The following is a 22,759-nucleotide window of genomic DNA, read 5'->3' on the forward strand; positions in this document are numbered from 1 at the left end:
AATGAATCAAAGATGGCAGCCTTAACTCATGGACTGAAACATAGCCTGGTGCTTTATGGACCTCACTGGGGAAATGTGTAGGGTGGCATGGCCAGCACATCCTCCGCCCCCCCCCCCATGTACCTGGGTCAATTGCCCCAGCAAACACCACCCCCCACTGGCAGAGAGAAAGGTTGTATCAAACCAAGACTGACAGTTTTTCAGACTTCTGGTTGTTGTTTTTAATAATAACAACAATAATAACTTCTCTCAAGATTGCAACAGATGTTCCATCTATCCAAGGGGGTCTTATGCATTCAAAATTGGGTTGCATTTTAGGCAAAATCAGGTAGCGATCATTTGCAGCTTGAAAGTCACAAAGGTATGGCGATATTCACACCTTTCCCACCACCAATTGCAGCTCAAAGCCACCCCCTTCTCTCACCAGGGTACACAAACTCACCTCACACTCTCACCCAGGGGGGCAGGTTTCACCAACAGGCTCTCACCCTGGGCAGGATCTGAGGCCCCTAATGGTGCGCAAAATAATTCCTTATAAAACTAGTAGTAGTAGTAGTAGTAGTAGTAGTAGTAGTAGTAGTAGTAATTATTATTATCTATACCTCGCCCATCTGGCTGGGTTTCCCCAGCCACTCTGGGCGACTCCCAACAGAATATTAAAAACACAATAAAACATCAAACATTAAAAACTTCCCTGTACAGGGCTGCCTTCAGGTGTCTTCTGAAAGTCAGATAGTTGTTTATTTCCTTGACTTCTGAAGGGAGGGCATTCCACAGGGCTGGTGCTACCACCAAGAAGGCCCTCTGCCTGGTTCCCTGTAACCTCACTTCTCGCAGGGAGGGAACCGCCAGAAGGCCCTTGGAGCTGGACCTCAGTGTCTGGGGTGGACAATGTGGGTGGAGACACTTCTTCAGGTCTACTGGGCTGAGGCTGTTTAGGGCTTTCAAGGTCAGCACCAACACTTTGAATTGTGCCCGGAAATGTCCTGGGAGCCAACGTAGATCTTTCAGGACCAATGTTATATGGTCTCGGCGGCCGATCACAGTCACCGGTCTAGCTGTCGTATTCTGGATTAGTTGTAGTTTCCAGGTTACCTTCAAAGGTAGCCCCACGTGGAGTGCATTGCAGTAGTCCAAAACTGTAGTCTAAATGTACTTTCCATAGTGGTGATTTGCACAAATTAGGGGCCCTTTGAGGTAACGAGACACCTGTCCTCATAGCCTTTAGAACTGTGCCAATGACGTGCTATTATATCTTCAGCAACCTCATTGCTCTCTGGCCCACGTTGGGCACCTATCTCTGCTATCTGATTTCAAGTCATTTACGAAAGGCTTTAGTATTGATTTGGCTCAACTTTGTCATTTGTTAATTGCTTCCAGGAGAGGCAAGGCGGGTGGGTGTGGGGAATGTTAAGCCCTTTAAATGGCACAAAGGTCTTCCCGATTTAATATTTAATAGAGTAGATTTTTAAAAAAATAAAAAACAGATTCAGTTTCAAGGATGTGATGCCATTATTATATACTCCTAGAATATAGGCTTCTCCTGGCGTGGGGGTGGGTGAGAACCCAAAGCTGCCCACTTTTGTAGCAGAAAAAAGACAGTCTAACAAAGATGTCTGTGTTGCTCAGTGCCAGCCTTTGGTAAACGGACGTTTCTGAAGTTACAGTTTCTATTTGCAGGAAGGTAAAGCAATGGAACGGAGCTTTTGTTAGCAAAGTTGCTTAAATAACACAGATGGAGTCCAGAGATACCATTTTACGGAAGAAACTGAACAAAGCAGGGCATGATTTGAAGAGAAACAGACTAAGAGGTTTTGTCTTTCTTTCAGGCCTTGTGCATAGCAGCAAGATATAAAACCAAACATACGGAGGAAAACTCCCTTAGAACTACACAACCAATCAGAACATGTGCTACCTCAGCAAATAGAATGTTGCTCTCTGACTGGTGGTGAAGCAACTCCTCCTATTACCCTCTTGGCAAGTTGACATAGACACTAGCAGAATTAAACCCTTAAGTTGCACGCTGAATTATCCCTCAGATCATTTACTCGGAGTAAAATGTGGCAAAGAAATATCACAGAGTGATGCATTACTGAGCTAGGGGTGTGTGTCTATTAATTTACATCACATTTCCTCATTTAGATTTCTCTACTTATTTTTCACACGTCATTTCTGAATTTCCCCACAGCTGGTCATCTTTCTGCATTAGCCTCAAAGCTGAAGAACACATCTGGCTTCACTTTCATTTTGAGGCTTTCCATTGGAACATTTCATGAGGGAAAGTAGCAAAATGGTGGGCAGGGAGGAGAAACTGGGAAGGAGAGGAGGGATATAAAGTTTTTTTGAATCACAGAATCCAAAAATTAGTTCAGCAATTAGCAACTAATTAGCAATTAGTTCCCAATCAGGCAGGTGAACCCTATGTATTACTATGTAATACTATGCAATATTATAGACAACTATCTGACTTTTAGACAACATCTGAAGGGAAGCTTTTAATGGTTGATGCCTTACTGTGTTTTAATTTGTTGGAAGCCACCCAGAGTTGCTAGGACAAACAGGTCAGATCAGTGGCATAGAAATAAAGGTTAAAAAAGGGTAAAGGATCCCTGGGCGGTTAAGTCCAGTCAAAGGCGACTATGGGGTTGCAACGTTCATCTCACTTTCAGACCGAGGAAGCTGGCTTTTGTCCACAGACAACTTTCCGGGTCATGTGGCCAGCATGAATAAGCTGCTTCTGATGCAATGGGACACCGTGACAGAAACCAGAGCGCATGGAAATGTCATTTACCTTCCCGCTGCAGTGGTACCTATTTATCTACTTGCACTGACGTGCTTTCAAACTGCTAGGTTGGCAGGAGCTGGGACAGAGCAATGAGAGCTCACCCCGTTGCAGGATTCGAACCGCCAACCTCCTGATCAGCAAGCCCAGGAGGCTCAGTGGTTTAGACCACAGTGCCACCCGCCTCCTAGGCATAGAAATATCATCATCATCATCATCATTTCCTCTATGCAGCTTCACATATTCAAGTCCCCTTTCACTCTAATGCCAAATGCATGAATATAGGGAGTGGGTGGGCACCCCCTCCCCCGGGTTCAATGAATGCATGGGAGAGAACAACAATATATGAAGCCCCTTGATGTAATATGGAGAAGGTGTTTCAGTTAACAAAACTTCTGACTTTGCCAGTGTTTTGTCCCCCCCCCAAAAAAAATGTTCTTGGTTTTCACAACATTATAAACAAACAAACAAACAAACAAACACATAAGACAAACAAATATAAATCATAAACATAAATCATAGCTACAGATAGGTAGCCGTGTTGGTCTGCCATAGTCAAAATAAAAAAATTCCTTCCAGTAGCACCTTAAAGACTAACTAAGTTAGTTCTTGGTATGAGCTTTCGTGTGCATGCACACGAAAGCTCATACCAAGAACTAACTTAGTTGGTCTTTAAGGTGCTACTGGAAGGAATTTTTTTATAAATCATAGCCTTATTGAAAATTACACTTATTAACATTGTTAAGTGACTTCCTCGCTTCCCCTTGGTTGAATTTCATTGCATATCCGTTTAACGGTTTTCCAAATTGCAGTTCTTATAAAATTTAACTTAAACATCCTTAGATCTTCACATTATGAAATTAAACATATTAATTCATCACTTAAATAAAGTCAATTAAGTATCTGCAAGCTGTTTTCAGTTACCGTATTTTTTGCCCTATAGGACGCACTTTTCCCCCTGCAAAAATGAAGGGGAAATGTGTGTGCGTCCTATGGGGCAAATGCAGGCTTCAGGAAGCTATCCGCACTTCCCGCCGGGCTCCCTAGGCTTGTGGAGAGCTGCCTGTTCTGGGGGTTGGGATCGGGGGAAGCTCGGGCTTCCCCTGCCCCAGCCCTGCACCTGGGGGAAAAATAATTTTTCTTTCTTTATTTCCCCCCCCAAAAAAAAAACTAGGTGCACCCTATGGCCCGGTGCACCCTATGGGGTGAAAAATACGGTAATTTAACTTAACATATTTAACAAAATAATCATTAAATTTAATCCACTCTTCCTGAGACTTTGCCAGTGTTTTCTGCACCCAGAAAAGCATGACAGTTTTCTGTTTGCATCGTGAAGAGAAGATTCAGGTTTAGAAAATAAACTTTGCACCGTCAGTACACAATAAAGGCTTCAATTAATTCAGCGAATACCCACTGGTTGCCTTATAGTGCAAGCAAGTGAATCTAGCGCTACATCAAAAAGGGAACTCTTACATGGCACTTTGAGTTGAATGAATGCTACTTGAAGAGATTCCAGCAGCTGCAACCCTAGAGCAGTGGTGGGAGCGCTCTAGTCCACAGGTCTAAATAGATCCCAAATTGTCCCACAGGCCTGATTTTCCCAAACCACACTCATCTGCCACACTGCAAGTGTTCAGTTCAGACCTCTGGCCTTTATTTAAGAGGATTTAGATAGCACTTAGGGGTGGCGCTGTGGGTTAAACCACAGAGCCTAGGGCTTGCCAGTCAGAAGGTCGGCGGTTCGAATCCTCGTAATGGGGTGAGCTCCCGTTGCTCGGTCCCTGCTCCTGCCAACCTAGCAGTTTGGAAGCATGTCAAAGTGCAAGTAGATAAATAGGTACCACTCCGGTGGGAAGGTAAACGGCGTTTCCGTGGACTGCTCTGGTTCACCAGAAGCGGCTTAGTCATGCTGGCCACATGACCCGGAAGCTGTACGCCGGCTCCCTCGGCCAATGTAGCGAGATTAGCACCGCAACCCCAGAGTCGGCCACAACTAGACCTAATGGTCACGGGTCCCTTTACCTTACTTAAAGGTAAAGGTAAAGGTACCCCTGCCCTTTTCGGGCCAGTCTTGACAGACTCTGGGGTTGTGCGCCCATCTCACTCAAGAGGCCGGGGGCCAGCGCTGTCCGGAGACACTTCCGGGTCACGTGGCCAGCGTGACATCGCTGCTCTGGCGAGCCAGCGCAGCACACGGAACACCGTTTACCTTCCCGCTAGTAAGCGGTCCCTATTTATCTACTTGCACCCGAGGGTGCTTTTGAACTGCTAGGTTGGCAGGCGCTGGGACCGAACAACGGGAGCGCATCCCGCCGCGGGGATTCGAACCGCCGACCTTTCGATCGGCAAGCCCTAGGCGCTGAGGCTTTTACCCACAGCGCCACCCGCGTTACCTTACTTAGATAGCACTTAATCGTGTAAGTGGTTTACGCAAAATAAAAACAAACAAGACAGATGCGGACAAAAGCAGGTTAAAACACAAGCTGATCTAATTTTTTTTGGATTTGGATTTGGATTTGGATTTGATATCCTGCCTTTCACTCCCCTTCAGGAGTCTCCAAGCGGCTAACATTCTCCTTTTCCCTTCCTCCCCCACAACAAACACTCTGTGAGGTGAGTGGGGCTGAGAGACTTCACAGAAGTGTGACTGGCCCAAGGTCACCCAGCAGCTGCATGTGGAGGAGCGGAGACGCGAACCCGGTTACCCAGATTACGTGACTACCGCTCTTAACCACTACACCACACTGGCTCTTTTTTTCAGAAATATAAAACCAGCAGCTTAAAAAACACACACATTACAATATATAATTACATGTCAAAATACATGCAGGGTGTGCATGTCTAGGTAGGCTTGCCTAATGAAAAGGTTTTAGCAAATGCAAAAAATAATAATACAAGAATTGGGTGGTCTGTCCTGTTTCAGCAGCTCTTCTGAGCAAGGAGCAGAGAAAGCAAAATATAAAGGGTGTCAGAACCAGGACCAGCCCAAGGCATTTTGCTGAAGTGAAGGACAAGATGGGGTGCATCACTCCCCCATGCCAGGCTCAAGAACCCACTGGACACTGAGTCTTTCTTAAACATGAGGGAATTCATCATACTCTTTTAAAGCACAGTTCAGCTCAGAGAATTCACAGAGCTACAATTCCCAGCACCCTTAATAATCTAGAGTTCCTAGGATTGTGTGTGTGTGTGTGTGTGTGTGTGTGTGTGTGCTTTAAACGTGTGTACCTTTCACTGTCTCGGTAGGGAAGAGGAAAGCTCTGCTCAGGAATTACAAACGGATCTGGACGCCGCGGTCCTCTTTTAAGAAACCCTTGGCGCAGGATGTCTGCTCCACCCAAGGACTATCGCGCAATAAGTCGAGGAGATGGGGAGAAATGGGTGGACGGCTATCTAAGTTAACATGGTTAAGAGAATTAAAAGGGGAAGGGGGGATGTGGAAAAATAAAATGCAGAGTATTACCTGCATCAGAACCGTCTACCCGGAGGGGTCCCTTCAGCAGCCAGAATCCATGTAGCAGAATCATCCACCGAGCCTCAGCAACCCGGAGATGCGCCTGGGGCGCAACGACCTCTCGCCCCAGCGATGTTGAGCCGACGCTGCTGCGTCTGGTGGAATTTGGATTTGGATGGAAGTAAGTCCCCTAGCAACAGGCCGGGATAAAAAAAATAAAAAAATGGCTCTCTTTCCTTGCCACGCCCCCTTCGCTTAGAGTCGTCCCCCCGCCCGCTTTTTTAAATGTGCGAGTTACAGGTAGGGAACCGTGTTGGTCTGCCGTAGTCAAAACAAAATAAAAAAATTCCTTCCAGTAGCACCTTAGAGACCTACTAAGTTTGTTCTGGGTATAAGCTTTCGTGTGCATGGTATCTGAAGAAGCGTGCATGCACACGAACGCTCATACCAACAACAAACGTAGTTGGTCTCTAAGGTGCTACTGGAAGGAATTTTTTTTATTTTAAATGTGCGAGATACTATTGCATCCTCCTGATTTTTGTCCAGTCCTCCTGGGTTTGGGTTCTTTCTTCTTCTTCTTCTTTTGGAGGCGTTCAGACGAGCTCCTGCTGCATCCGGGATCACCTGGGCTGAAGGTGGGCTGTCGACTCGCTTCCCATCTCTCACACCTGGTCGTCTGAAGACGGGACCAGAAACCCCGGGCTTAGAAAGGTGTGCAAGGTTCCTGCGCCAGGATCTGGGAGGACTCTATGAAGCAAGCGGAGCCCTGCTTCCCCCCCTCCAGCCTATAAAACTTTAAGCATAACTTTTGGGGTGGGTGGGGATGTAGGGGTGCAGCCATCTGGTGGCGGAAACAGGCACTGCGTCATTTATTGCGGAAAAACGTCATGGTGTGGCATTGCTGTCAAAGAAGGATGAGGAACTTTTTCCTGTTGTGGGGGTCATATTCCTCTGTTTTAAAGGCACAGTCTATATTTGAAGGGCTGTCTGTTTTAAAGGTCAAAAGCTCTTAAGAGCAGGGGCTGATGGATTTTTCCTTCAAGCACACGGACCACCTGGTTAACGTCTCCCCCCGCTAAATTTGCATTATAAATGAAATTATTACCTGCAATTTTAATTGAAGTTTATGTCCTCAACCCACTCCCCACGTAGGTCTCCTCCTCTCTCTCTGACACCTCATACATATAAAGTCCCAAACTACTGCTTCAAAATGTCATGATTTCCCCTCCTAATAATTCTGGGAACTGTAGTTTGTCAGGGGGGCTAAGAGTGGTTAGGACACACCCCCTCCCAATTCCCTTCACAGAACTGCAATTCCCAGAGATCTCTGTGAAGAGGGATGGATTGGTCAATTCTGTAGTTCTCCGAGAGAAACAGGGGTTCCGTAGCAACCCTCAGCACCCCAGAATACTTGGGGGTAAGCCTTGGCTGTTTAAAATAGTGTTTTGTCTCTGTTTCTCTTCTTCTCCATTTTATTTCATGTTTCTTACTGGATTGTTATTTTAACTTCATGATAAAATCTTGAAAATTAAAGAAAATGACACATTCGTCCTGTTTCACCCCCCCCCCCAATTTATCTGTAGTAGTTTTTAAAATAATATCAATCTGTCATTGAGTTTTAAAAGATATTTTAAAAGACTGCAGCAGGAATCCTAACCATGTCCACTTAGAAATAATTCTTACTGAATTCTATTGGGCTTACTCCTGGATAAGTAAAGGGACCCCTGACCATTAGGTCCAGTTGTGACCAACTCTGGGGTTGCGGCACTAATCTCAGCTTCCGGGTCATGTGGCCAGCATGACTAAGCCGCTTCTGGCGAACCAGAGCAGCACATGGAAATGCCGTTTACCTTCCCACCAGAGCGGTACCTATTTATCTACTTGCACCTTGACATGCTTTCGAACTGCTAGGTTGGTAGGAGCAGGAATCAAGCAACGGGAGCTCACCCCATCGCGGGGATTTGAACCACTGACCTTCTGATCGGCAAGTCCTAGGCTCTGTGGTTTAACCCACAGCGCCACCCACGTCCCTTTACTCCTGGATATATGGGGACTAAGATTGCAGCCTTATCCATTTTACGTGTACTGTGAATGGCTACAAACATGGGGAAAGGGAGACAAAGAACAAGGAAATTGTCTTCCCTCTGTAATGCTTAAAACAGGAATCTGAGCATCCCTCTGGAAGGAATTTGTGCAAGGTGTGCCTTCTTCATCAGGTCACCCACCTCACTGTTGAGGGAGGCACAGAGTTTTCTCCTTAGACCTTACATGATGGAAGCACCAAGCCTCACCTACAGATCAGTCATGCTTCCTCTGCCCATCTTCCTCTGCAACATGATGTAATGGTTCTAGGGGTTGCTCGTGTGTAAATCGGCGCCACATCTGGCTGGGTTGCCTGAGTGAACCCTTTCTGTCTGGACAGCCACTCTCCCGTGGCTGAGACAGCTGGCAGAATCCGTCAGTGGGCGTTTCTTGAACTTCTTCCAGCAAAGAAGCTCTTTGACGCCTAGTCTCCGCCTATTTTCCCTGCGCGGAAGCCTTCTGTGCAGGGAGGGTGTGGGCATTGGAGGACCCGTGCTCTCCCCACTGGCAGTGGCGTAGCGTGGGGGGTGCAAGGGGGGCAGGCCGCACCGGGCGCAACATCTGGGGGGGCGCGCTCGCTGCCTCCGGAGTCGCCGAAGAGCCTCGGGCGCAGGCTGTAGCAGAGCCGCATGTCTCGCGGCGCCCGGCTGAAGGCGCCCGGCAGGCAGCGGCTCTCAGCGCTCGTCGCGGAGGACACGCCAGGCAGCCCCTCCTCACAGCCCCGCCTCCGCCGCTGCTGCTGCAGCTGCTGGGCCGTTGCATTTTCCTCGTCTCTCTGCCCCCCTCCTCCTCCGGGCAAGCGGTGTCATTTGGGCAGCAGCGCCAGCGGCAACTCGCAGGTTAGGGGTTGGGGGGTGCAAATTACGTGCCTTGCCCCGGGTTAGGGGGCGCAAATTACTTGCGTTGCCCCGGGTGCTGACAACTCACGCTACGCCACTGCCCACTGGTCACCGGCGAGGGGTCTTGGAGCCACCTCGCCGATTCCCCCATCTGCCCCCCTTCTCCACTGGTGCTACGCTGATTTCCTTCCCCAGAAGATGTGCTGCTTCTCTCCCTCCCGGGACGCTCTCCGGAATCCCTCTGGAGCCCTCCTTCTCCCTCTGGCTCTGATGGCAGTTCCCTGACACATGACCTATGAGGTCCCCATCATGTGCAGCCAAACTCTCGTAGCTCCCACACATCATGCCCTTCAAACACGCAAAATCATTCCATTGACCCATGTTGCAGCTTTTAATAGGAAGAACATTTGATATTTCCAGTCGGTGAAGAAAAGATACAATAAAAGACATGACGTAGCCAGATGAATAATAAATACATATAAAATAAAAGTAGCACACGCATTATATAAATAAAATAAATATTTTTTAAATAACAGAAATCACGTACGTCTATAGTGCATTTCATTTGGCACACTTCTTAGAAGAATAATTGCCCCACTTAAGATGCTTGCATCTCTGACTGCTTGACCTGCATAAATCACTGTGTTCCTTTAGTAAATAAATTATTACCGTACTACGAATTTTGCCCTAGGTTTGGAAAATCTGTGCTTGTATGTAGCCTTTCCAACCTAATCCTGAACTTATTGCTTTTGTAGAATGCATTAAATTATGAGTACATTGGAGATTCCACGAGTGGTGTTGTTGCATGGAAACTCTCATTTATGGAAGGGGTAAAATGTTATTCCCCCCCCAATTCCCCCCCATCACTGTGTAGCTTCCCGTGCCCCCCCAATCTGTTTTGACCAGTTTCTGTGATTGGCAGCCTCCACTGGTTCACTAGCCCTTCCAAACACAGATGTTTAAGAATAAGGATCAGTGATTTTTTATAAAATTAATATTCTGTCAAGGAACACCTATACCTCTGCCTTAGAAGCTCATCATGTTTGTGAAGATTCTGGGGCAAATCTTTGGTCTTTTCGTAGCATTGGCCATGCCTGTCCTAGCGCCCCGTGTGAACAGAGAATACCACCTAGAACACATTGCAAGGGAAAATCAATCTAATGAAATATAAAGTATATCCCTCTGGCAGTACAAGAGAAGATTGCGGAGGGTGGAAGAACAGTACAGGATAATCTTCTTGTTGCACAAATTTAGAAGCCATTCTTTTTTCCCTTTTGAACCTTTATCTTCCGTGTAAGGCTTCCCTGTAGCTTTTTCACATTTCAAAATCACACTTCACTAGCTTTAACTTAACAAAACAATGTAGCAGCAAATGAAACAGAAGAGGAAGCAGCTGTTTAGCTTTTGAGAAACACATTGCTGGAGGAACGGAGTGCTTTTTCTGCACGAAGAGAAACTCTCTTGATACCGAGGAAAACACAGACTTCCGTCCTAGAGACACCACTTTGCATCTGGCAAACAGTAGCAGGTGCAGAAGAACAGGAAGCAGCTGTTTTGCTTTCCAGGAATGCATTGCTGGAGGAATCTAATGAAAGCTGAGTAACTGGGATGCCCTCTTCAAGCCACAATTCCATTCTGCTGTTTCATCCCATTTTTTCCGTTGCAGCACCGACTGGAGGTTAAGCTGGAATGAAGAAGAGAATACATTAATTATCCAGTTTGAAATGCTTTCCCAGTAGGAGACGTGGCCTTTCTTTTTAAGAGACACACCTCTCTTCTCTGGGTGTGGTTTCCTCCTCAGTTAACTGGGAACTAGTTGGAGCCTTAGTCTTCTCTGTTTGCAGCAAGTAGTATCTGCTAAGCTGAGCTGCTGCCCTGGAATTTCCATTTCTTTAGTTCTAACTACAAACATTATTTTTAAAAGCATACAAGTACCTGCATTTCCCGTCCTTTTGAGGAGTTGGTCGATCAGCAGAAAACATTGCCGGACTTCCATCTGGACAATCTCCCAGGCACACAGGCTGTACCCGTCATCTTTCAGGTAGTCGTTGATTCTTCTGAAGTAGCTTTTCACCCGCTGTCGGATGCTGTTGCCCTTCTCTGCACTCAAGCACTGTCCCAGCTTCTCAATGTCCTGGTGCAGACCAGCCTGGAAACCAGCTATGGAAGTCTCACCCCAGTCCATTTCACTGTGGTTTTGCCTGAAGATGTGGAGGGTCTGCTGGAGGATTTCTTGTGTGGCTACCTTGGCACCCTCCCCCTGGATTTCGTGGCTGTGGATTCCTTCGTTGTTGGAGAAATTGGCCACATGGCCGATGCATTGTAGGGGAATTGTGGAGCCCATCTTGCTGTTGAGAAGCTTCAAGTTGTCTTTATTTAGCCAGCTGCGAAGTTGGCTGCAGTCCTGAGAGGAGATTTCAGTGAAGCAGAGCATCATCACTAGGCCAAAGCAGAGAAGCCACCCCTTTGAGATCATGGTGGAGATGAAGAAACGTGGTCCTTGCTGGAGTGCTGAGGGATTTCGTTTTGAGGGAGATGCTCTGGAGTCTGTTCCATCTTTGAGCCATGTCCCTGTATTTAAATGCTCCGTGGCTGAAGTTTTCTTTTGTCCTTTTCAGTTTTGGTGGGGATGGACTTCCTCCTTTTGAAAATACTCTAGTTTCAGGGTTTTTCCTTCCCTTTGGATTTTTAAATCACACAGGACCAAAAGTGATGTTGAAGATTTGGAAAACAGGTGTTTTGTTGTTGAAAAGGAACTTCCATTAATGCAAAAATTAAGTTCAGCTTCAGCGCAGTGCATGATATGGGGGTGGGGGCAACTGCTGAACACCATGTGAATTGCCCCATTGTGATATTCCGCAGGGTTCCATTTTGTATTCCCTGTTATTCACCTTATATTTGAACTGGTGGAGTGGGGTGTCAACAGTATGCACATGGCACTGAGCTCAATCTCCCCATTCCATCCAAATCAGGAGAGGATGTACAGGACTGGATAAGGGCAGAGAAACTCAAGTTGAGTCCAGATTAGATGGAGGCATTATGTATGCCAAGTAAGTGGTGAGGAGGTCTGTCAAGGACAGGGTTGCCCCCCACTGGAGAAATCAGGTCCAAAGTGTAAGGGTGTTCTCTGATACAGCATTACTACTTGGGGCTCTAGTGATCTCACTGGCCAAGACCCTGCCAGCCATAGCCCTTCAGGGAACAGGATGATCTATCTACATTCTGTGATCCAGTTGTGATTAAGGCTGTGGTACTGTCTGTGCTCTGGCAAACTCCAGATTGCATGGTTGTGCCTTGCCTCTTTGAAGAGGCGTCAAACTGTAGTTACTGCAAAATGAAGCAGCTGGACTATTGATCAGGGCAGCCAGGAGGTCAAATTTTACACTAGTTGTGTGAAAATTGCACTGGTTGCTTTTTCCCACCTAAGAAATGTATACAGTCTAACTGTTGACAGATTGGATGTGGGGTCCCATGTCAGGAGTTCAGCCTACACTCGAGTAGGACCCTGGCAGAGACACATGCCCAACTGGCATGTTCTCTCCCTCCTTGTCGATCGTTCGGGAGCTTCAAAAGCTTTGCTCAGCCTGAACATCACAGCGACTGATGCCAACCGACACCAGCATACTTAGGGATCTGCAGAGTTTGCACATTTTGCGTAACAGACCTCAGCAACTCAGCTTTTTGGCTAATCTACTTTATTTACATATAAACACACACGGAGCACTGCAACATGGCTCCCTCTCTCTCTAGCATCAGACAACAAAGAGGGAAAAGACCAAAGGACAATAGTCCCACTTCACAGAACACAAAAATCCTGTCTCTGTCACTTCCCACTCTATGGAGTCAAAACATACACCGTCATGTGAAAGACAAAAGTCCCATGACTGCAGTCATGGATCAGGAATTCTAACATCCCAAATACATGAAAGATCACTTTCTCCCTTACAGACCGGCCCAGGACTTAAGATTGGTAGTCAAAGCTGATTGTTCCCCCATCCTCAGGTGTCAGGGTGGGAGCAGCAGCATATGAGGACCTTCTTGGTGGTGGCCCCCAAATTCTCTGTTTCTGGAGTACTCCTAGTCGCAACAGGTGTGTAATGCTTTATCTTTTTACCCACACTTCCAAATACCAGTTGCTGGAAACCACAGGAGGGGAGAGTTGCTCATGTTCTGCTCCCTGGTTTCCCACAGGCATCTGGTTGGCCACTGTGAGAACACAATGCTGGACTATAGGGGAAATTGGCCTGATCCTGCAGGCTCCTCTTAACCTCCTATGAGTGTACCAAGATCTTAAACACACCACATTGGATACACCTGATGTGATGGTTGTTGGTCTCTGTATATGATTTTCTGGCTGATTGTGTTTTAACTGTGCAGTTGTGAACAAATTGCATTTTATTGTTTTTATTGTGTTGTGTGCTGTCCTGAGACCTTTATGCGAATGGCAGCTAATAGCTAATAAACACATACCATTAAATGCTTGCAAGGGGTTTCACAAACATCCCTCTTCATGATCTGTGAGCAGCTTAAATGTTTGTATATGAATGACTGCTACTCCTTAGTATACAGTTGCTGTAAGAATCAAAGACTGCAGATCAAAGACTGCTGACATGATGTTAAAATCGTTTCAATTAAAAAACAACAGGGCGGGTTCACACATTCAGCTGTTGCTCACCAAAGGAAGAGTAACCAAATGATGTCCATGTATGTGGGAACCAGCTCTAAACACTGCATCGCTGGGACCACTCCAAACCTGTTAAAATTATTCCGCATGGAGCAGCCATAGACTGATGTTCCTGGCCAGTCTATGTTACATCATGAGAAATTCCAGCAGTTTGACATTTAAACTGATAAAATGAATTTGAGAAAAAGTCAACATAACAATGGTTTTTGGTTTTCACTATTAAAAAAAAACATTTTCACATTAATTTAAGGGTGTTTTTGGTCAAAAATGAAACATAAAAGTAAGTTTTCTAAATATGCGTATCCCAACTGAAAACAGCATTTTTGGTCTTTTGTGATTTTACAAATCGTACAAAGGGGAGAAAGTGAAAGAAGAGTATTTTCAGAAAGGGGAATCCCACATAAACAGAAAAAGACAGAGGAAAACTTCTGCGACTACATGTTTAAATGCAAGGCCATGGTTCAAAGATGGAACAGACTTCAGAACATCTTCCTCAAGACACAGTATTCCAGATTCAGTGCTCTACCAAAGACCACATTCCTTCATCTCCACCATGATCACCAAGGGATGGTTGCTGCATGTAGGCCTAATGATGCTTTTCGTCTCCAAAATCTCATCTCTGGACTGTAACCGGTTTCGCAGCTGGCTACATGAAGCCAACAAGGCCAACTTGGAGCTTCTGAAGAACAAAATGGGAACAACCATTCCTATTCAATGCATAGGAGAAGAAATGGACGTCTCAACGAATCAGGAAATCTTCATGAACATCAATGAAGTCCAAGTGGAGAATGCCAAGGCAGCTATACAAGAGATCCTCCAACAGACTCTGCACGTCTTCAGACAAAACCATACTGAAATGGGTTGGGATGGCAATTCCACAACCGCTTTCCAGACCGAACTGGACCAGCAAATTCAGAAGCTGGAAACATGTTGGAGTGCAGAGCTGGAGCGTGGCCCCACATCTCCAAGAGGTCAGAAAACTCTGCTCACCAGACTGAGAGTGAAAAGATACTTCCAAATACTCCACGATCTCCTGAAAGATAAAGAGTACAGCCTGTGTGCTTGGTTGACTGTCCAGATCCAGATCAGGCAATGTTTTGTGCTGACAGATCAACTCATCAAAAGAATCTCTAACGAAGGTACTGTACACTTTTTTAAAAAATACATAAGACTTGATTAGAACTAGGTGAGAAAAACAGCTACAAAGTTTCTCAGCAACCTTTTCAGGATGTCTAACCTACACTCACTTGACACTAAGAAATGTTCATAATTCTTCTTGAAGAAGTTGTTGATTTCCTCAGAATTCTGGTGATTTAGGCTTTCTTTGTTGCTGCAAGAAAAAGACTTAATCCGCAAGATGATGCTATGTGAATGGGGACACTCTGCATGAAAGACCAACGTGGATGGGACAGATTGTAGATGTTTCTTCCCATTGAGTTCCTGCTATGATAAATTGGATTGATCTCTGATGTGATTTCATGTGGTGTAGTGGGCTGTTTGTATCCACATTGGTGAAGCAGATTCTGGTGGTTTTCACATGCTATCAACAATACCCTGCTGGCAACATGCAGAGAACCAACGGGAATACTCGTAAGAGCTATCAAGTGCACAGCATTGTTCATTTGCAACAAGGGACCATATCACAGAAAAATCAGATTCCATGCAACATCAGAAGCCAAAAATATAGAAAGATTCACTTTTACACATATCATTAAATACATATTTTCTCGTGTCATCACAATCAAGAAAGACAGTTACAGTGATACCTGGCGTTACATACTGTCAGGGCTGCTACCCAGTCCCAGCTCACATAGGACCACGCTAGCCAGCGTTTGCGTTATAAGAGTCTTTATTGGGTTACAGGTTCCATTTCTGAACTGCAATGTGCAGCCCTACGTCTTCTACGTTAGACCGGCGAAGACCCGTCTGAGTCTCCGCCTCTAGCACACCAGCTTAATACCCTAGCCTTGCTCCACCTCTTGCGCCTTTCCCTCCGTCTCTGGGTCCTTCTGCCCCCCGGGGTCTCCTCCTTCCTACTCTCTTCTGACGCTGACCCCCCGGACCCTTCCGCCTCCTTGCGGCGGGCTTTGGGACCTGGCTCACTCTCCGGGCTGCTTACTGCGCCAGCTTCCGCTGCATTTGAACTTGGCGCGCGCGCCCAACCCTCTACCTTCCTCTTAACCGTTTCCTCGCTCCCTGATGTGGGCGTGACCACTCCTGACTCATGCCCTCCCTCCTGCTGAAAGCCTCCGGAACCTGATGCCTGGTCCCCTTTCTCCCCGCTGCTCCCAGCTGGGCACGTTGGTCCCGATTTCCAGCTGCTGCTCTCTGATTCCCCTCTGGCCCCTTCTTCCTGGGGTGTCCCCCTGTGTTCCCCCCTTGCTCTGACCGCTGGCGCTCCCTTCTGGGAATCCTCGGACTCACTGGACAGGCTCGGGGATCTCGGGTCGTCATCCCCACTCATCCTTCCTTCATATTCCTCCCCCTCGCTCTCTGTTTCCTCCCTTCTCTGCGTCTCTGCTCCTGAACCCCTGACACATACGCTTCCGGTTACATACGCTTCAGGTTACAGACTCCACTAACCCAGAAATAATGCTTCAGGTTAAGAACTTTGCTTCAGGATGAGAACAGAAATTGTGCTCCAGTGGCGTGGCAGCAGCAGGAGGCCCCATTAGCTAAAGTAGTGCTTCAGGTTAAGAACAGTTTCAGGTTAACTACGGACCTCCGGAATGAATTAAGTACTTAACCCGAGGTACCACTGTACTTTAATCAGGTCTGAGAAGCTTTCATAAAACTTACCTTTCCATTTTCTGATTCTTCTGAGGAGCCCGTATTAAAAATATTAGTGCTTATGCTTCATAATTTTTCATATTTTGAAATGAAAAGCAAGGTATTTCAAAATGAATGCAGAATTTCAACCACTTTTCATCTTCCTTTCAGCTTAAGTTGCACCAGAAAGAGGAGAATGAACTACAACTACAACCATTCAACTTTCGCTCGATTCCTCAGAGAGATTTCTCGAAATCAAAACAGCTGCCCTTTCCTGTCCCTCTTCTTCTGTAACCAAGAAATGCCATGCTACCATGAAGTCTTACGCAGAAGTTAGAGATCCAAAGGAAAAAAGAATCCACGTTGACGATGATGTTATTTATATCGCAGAAACACTTTTTGCTCTTTATATTTATTTGTATTTATTATATTTATGAAGTTCCTTTATTTAATGTTATTTATTGTATCCTTTCATTGACTGACCATTTCAACAGTCTTCCTATTAAAAATGCACATCTCAGCAATTTGGGTCATTTGGGTGATTTTGCCTATTTCAATGATATGAAGTATGGGGGACATTCTATCAGAGAGTTAGGCTGTAAATGGTGGGGACAGAGGAAGCAAGACCAACTTGAGGAAGATATTTGGTGCTTCCATGTATGGGGAGGAAGTTCTATGTCTCCTATCCCAGTGTCCTTGGGAACCTCAGGCCCAGAGACCCCAGGCCTCTCTATCTGGGCCTCGGGCCTCTCCCCAGACCCTGACCTCCATAGGCAATATCTCTCATGGACCCCACTGCTTGAGTGCTTTGCTAGTGTCCTTGAACTGTGTGATAATTCCTCTTGCTTGCCTGAATACATAGGTGTGTGTAGAACATATTGAAATACTTTAAATTGAAATACAGTGGTACCTCAGGTTACAGACTCCGCTAATCCAGAAATAGTGCTTCAGGTTAAGAACCTTGTTTCAGGATGAGAACAGAAATCGGGCTCCAGCGGTGCGGTGGCAGCAGGAGGCCCCATTAGCTAAAGTGGTGCTTCAGATTAAGAACAGTTTCAGGTTAAGAACAGACCTCCGGAACGAATTAAGTACTTAACCTGAGGTACTACAGTACTCAGCTAATATTACTCATATTACTCAGTTAATATGGGACGCGGGTGGTGTTGTGGTCTAAACCACTGAGCCTCTTGGGCTTGCCGATCAGAAGGTCGGTGGTTCAAATCCCCAGGATGGAGTGAGCTCCCGTTGCTCTGTCCCAGCTCCTGCCAACCTAGCAGTTCAAAAGCACACCAGTGCAAGTAGATAAATAGGAACTGCAGCAGTGGGAAGGTAAACAACGTTTCCGTGGGCTCTGGTTTCTGTCACAGTGTTCCATTGTGTCAGAAGAGGCTTAGTCCTGCTGGTCACATGACCTGGAAAGCTGTCAGTGAACAAATGCCGGCTCCCTCAGCCTGAAAGCAAAATGAGCACAGAAACCCCATAGTCACCTTTGACTGGGCTTAACCGTCCAGGGGTCCCTTACTCTTTTTGCTTTACTCAGTCAATAATGCCTACATTACATTTCTTCCCCCTCCCCAATAAAACATAACATGGAAATATCTCTAGATGTTTCCAGTGGGGAGGTAGATTTAGAGGGCTAAATACTTGCTTCTACTGTGTGACATGCTGTATATCCACTCTTTGGGGTTGAGGTTTCTTCCATACCTTAAGAGCGTGTCGTTCCTGGTGCTTCTGCGTGTGGGAATGTTCAGGGATGCAGAAGATGATAGATTGTTTGATTATAGCTTTTCCAACTTGTGTTAACAAGTTCATAATTTTAGCAGAGTAACATTCCCCTTTTAAATTTGCAGCAGCTGCGTTTGCTCAGGCTTGCTTAAAGCCTCTATAATAACTGTTCTGGTATTTCCCCCTTATTCCCACATAAAAGATAAGACACGACACAGTCTTCTATAAAAGTATAAAAAGAGTTTGCTCACATTCTGTTCACAATCGGATCCCAGAAGGCAGACTTAGCTTAGAAAAGTAACATACACCTGGAAACTATCTCAGAAGGAGACAGTCCCTTTGTCCTCTCTTGGCTGGAAGCCAAGAGAGCATCTTTAGCTAAGCAGATGTTGCTTCTTTGATGCATGTAGTCAAAGAGAGAGAGATGGCTGCCCTGCCCTGTGCTTTTGTCATTACCTGCACAGGTGAGGCCACGCCCGCCTCTAGTCACATGCAGAGGAAGTCTGTCCCAGCCTAGAAGGAAACAGGAAGTTTACCTGCTGGCTGGACAAACATTCCTCCCCATGTGTAAATATGTTTACTCTAGGAATGTTGTACATGACTGCTCTTGTGTTTCGCATCCCACACTGGAGAGTCAGCTGATGACCGATCTTCAGCTGTGGCTCTTCTGCCATCACATCTCCATGGCTATTGGATGACCTTGTTGGCCATCCAAGTTGGTTATGGCCTCATTCCTCTCAGCTGCAGGAGTGAGACTAGGAGCGAGCCTTTGTGATTTGGCCTTTGTGACTGCCCACGTTCTCTTTGTAGTCTTTACAACCTGGGATAGCCTAAAGTCTCTGTAACAGTTCTACGGTGCAATTGCCCATCATGGCTTTGTATCATTACATTTGAAATTCTGGGGAACAGTTAGCATTTTGGCTCTCTTTTTTGTATTTTTATTGGGAGTTTCAGAACAAATATTTTGTAAATACATTAACAGAAAAAACCAATGCAAGGCATAGGGTAATGACCGTTGTTGATAATCAGTATGATGAAGCTGACATGTAAGAAGTTGAGAGTCAAATATGGAGGAAGTTTATGGCTGTGTTTCTTTCTGGCTGAGGTAAGTATAGAACAAGTTACTTGTCCCAGATGTTCATAGCTGTTGGAGGAAGAAGTGGATGTATTTGATGGTTTTTAATGAGATCTAAAAATTCTCACCAGGCTGCCAATAAGAACTTGGCTTTGCCTTTCCATTTAGGGATCTGCTATGCCATGTAAGTTTTTTCTTGAAGAGCAAAGTTCCAAACCTTATTCCATCAATCCACGCGGGTGGCGCTGTGGGTTAAACCGATCAGCTTGCCGATCAGAAGGTTGGCGGTTCGAATCCCCGCGACGGGGTGAGCTCCCGTTGCTCGGTCCCAGCTCCTGCCAACCTAGCAGTTTGAAAGCACACAGTGCAAGTAGATAAATAGGTACCACGCCGGTGGGAAGGTAAACGGTGTTTCCATGTGCTGCTCTGGTTCGCCAGAAGCAGCTTAGTCATGCTCACCACATGACCCAGAAGCTGTATGCCGGCTCCCTTGGCCAGTAAAGCAAGATGAGTGCCGCAACCCCAGAGTCATCCGTGAGTGGACCTAATGGTCAGGGGTCCCTTTACCTTTACCTATGCCATTTAAGTTTTTTCTTGAAGAGCAAAGTTCCAAACCTTATTCCATCAATCTGTAATACCGATATCAGGGGGGGGAAAACTTACATCGTTGAGTTATGGGTGGTCTTGCTGTGAGAATCAGGAAGGTAAGCAGCTCTTTGGATTTAATGTTCTCACTCATTCCCACAAATATCAAAAGTAAATCAAGTTTTGGAGAGAACTGAATACTGTCTTTAATTTAAAATGTTTAAATTTCTAGAGATATCTCAAGCTGTATTTGTTAAACTTTTGGACATTCCCACCACATATGACTATGTGCCCTGTTGACAACATTTTGGTTCTGTGAACATAGTGGAATTTCTGTTTTGCTTTTCCATCAATCCCAGATTTGTATTTCCTAGTGATGATCTGTTGCTCTTGGCTTCAGGAGGGAGCCTTTGGTAGGTATATTGGATTTGGGTCTCCTGCTTATTAGCACTTGAGCAAGGTGTGAATATCCTGGTTCGATGGTTGTGTTGTGGTGGCATGAATCATAGAATCACAGAACCATAGAGTTGTAGAATTGAAAGGCCTTGGACAGCAGAGGCATAGTGGGGTGGGGTGGGGGCAGAGGCGCCATGGCCCCAGGCGCACAGTTTTGAGGGGGCGCAATGAGACACCCCCACAACGGGCTCCCTCATAACGCCTTTGGCCCTGCCCACACCAACACCTGACCCCCAGAAAGTTGCCCACAATGGAATGTGGTCTTTGGGCTCAAAAAAGTTCCACATGTCTGATATAGGAGGTGCAGACTTTCCTTCTTACAGAAGCCCGAAACCTCATTCATAAATGGGTTGTGTTTCCTCTGTCTACCTTCTGTGTAATTTGACATCTTATGTTGCCATAATTCACAGAAGAACTCTCTATTAGAATGTCTCCCACAGTTTGCCAAATCATATTTGGCAAATCATCCAAACGAACCACGTGGGCAGGAGTTGCAGTCTTTAATAAAAACATTTGTAATAAACATAAACAAATAAATGAATGGTAATAATAACAATGGTCAGCCAAAGTATACAATAAATAACATTAAATGGTGGCACTAATAAATATAATAAATAAAAATTAAAAGTAACAACACTTCTAAAATATAAATATCATTTTCACAGCGTTGTAAGATATGAAATAATTTAAGAACTAGCATCCATTTGTAGTCTTCCAAAGTAATAATGTGAATTGGAATGTTGCAGCTTAATGCTATTCCTTTCCCCACCCTCAGATTTGGAAACTCTGTCATCACATGAAGCCTTCTTCAATAACAAATCGTGGACTTTTTGCTATTACAAGGTATGTCAAATTATGGAATTGTTTCATAGACTGTGAGCCGAGTTCTGCTGATGGTAACTCCAACTCCTGGAAAGTGATTTTCACACATTTCCTCTTCCTGTGCCCTACTCTCAAATCTCAAATGCCCCTCCAGAACAGGATAGGAGGTGACCAGTGGGAAATGGGCAAAGATCACTTGAAGGAATTGATGCATCCATCTAATGATACTTGAGAGGAGCTGCAATACGAGAAGAGACTATGTCAGAGACTCTTCCAGCTGCACAATTTCTGGGGCTTTCTCCTACTTTTTAACCGTTATCTACTCTGCAAGGCTTCATTGTAGCCCTGCATATTTAAAAACCACATTGTAAAAGTAGTGAAATAATGCTGAAGAGATGAGGAAGAAGAACAGGAAGCAGCTCTTTTGCTTTTGAGGAATGCGTTGATGATGAAAGAGAGTGAAAGCTGAAATAATTTGATGCCCTCTTCAAATTGCAGTTTCATTCGGCTGCTTTCATTGCATCACTGATGGCAAATTAAGCTGGAACAAAGTAGAGAAGTGATTAATTGAACATCCCCTGTTCAGTTTGTGATAGTTTCCCTGAAAAAGCCTTTATTTCAAATATGGAACATTCTGAACCACAAGAAACTAGATTTTTGAATACTGCCTTCTCAGAACATTCAGAAAACAGAATGATGGTACTCTGCAAAGCCTTTAACGTTTGATTCTGGTGACAATTTAAAGGAGAAAATATTCCTCTGGTCCCTATGAAATTGATGCAACTCTCCAACTTGATTTAGATAGTATTAAGACTGGATATTGAATTGCGCCTAACAGAAATGGATGCAATGCATCAGGATTGTGCTGCATTCATTTACACAAGACCAGATCAAACGTTACATGAAGATTTTGAGCTAAGCTGTCCTATGGATGATATCTGTCACTCAGCAACATTGAATGTTCTGTCCTAGCAACTTGTAATAAAACTTTCTTTTTCCATGCTCTCTGATTCAAAAAACCAGGGGTGCACTTTTCCAACCAAATGTATTTCAAACCAGCAAAACAACCTATTCTGGGTGGAATAAATGTTTTCAAGAAACTAACAGAGAAACCCTTGGAAAGCGGGGCACAACTCAAGCAGTGGGGAGAACTTGACCAGGAAGAGAAGAGGTCCTCGTTCTACATTCTCCTGACTTTGAGGAGAATCATCCTTATTGCTTAGATGCACAGGAATTGTATTGTTGAATGCCTCATTCATTTAACTGGAAGCATTTGAAAACTACAATTCTCACCAATCCCAGTACCAATGGATACTCCTGGGCATGACTCTGAAATCTACAAATTCTCATATTTGTTCCTATATATAGTAAAGTATTTAGTGAAAGTACCTGCATTTCCTGTCCTTTTGAGGAGTTGGTCGATGAGCAGAAAACATTGCCGGACTTCCATCTGGACAATCTCCCAGGCACATAGGCTGTACCCGTC

At 45.3% G+C, this 22,759-nt stretch overlaps 2 protein-coding genes across 2 annotated transcripts; one reads left to right on the forward strand and one right to left on the reverse strand.

The window, feature by feature from the left end:
* Positions 1-10,922: 10,922 nt before the first annotated feature.
* On the reverse strand, positions 10,923-11,594 carry LOC309522601 (interferon beta-like; the record flags this gene model as incomplete). The annotated part of the gene is made up of 1 exon (XM_082205992.1): positions 10,923-11,594. The coding sequence occupies one exon, from the start codon at positions 11,592-11,594 to the stop codon at positions 10,959-10,961; it is 636 nt and encodes a 211-aa protein (XP_082062118.1). The 3' UTR covers positions 10,923-10,958.
* Positions 11,595-14,249: 2,655 nt separating this feature from the next.
* On the forward strand, positions 14,250-17,507 carry LOC309522048 (interferon epsilon-like). The gene is made up of 2 exons (XM_082205259.1): positions 14,250-14,980; positions 16,782-17,507. The coding sequence occupies exons 1-2, from the start codon at positions 14,395-14,397 to the stop codon at positions 16,784-16,786; spliced, it is 591 nt and encodes a 196-aa protein (XP_082061385.1). The 5' UTR covers positions 14,250-14,394; the 3' UTR covers positions 16,787-17,507.
* Positions 17,508-22,759: the final 5,252 nt, after the last annotated feature.

Source organism: Podarcis vaucheri (assembly GCF_965113315.1).
Source record: "Podarcis vaucheri genome assembly, chromosome: 17".
In the NCBI taxonomy this organism is placed as follows: domain Eukaryota; kingdom Metazoa; phylum Chordata; class Lepidosauria; order Squamata; family Lacertidae; genus Podarcis; species Podarcis vaucheri.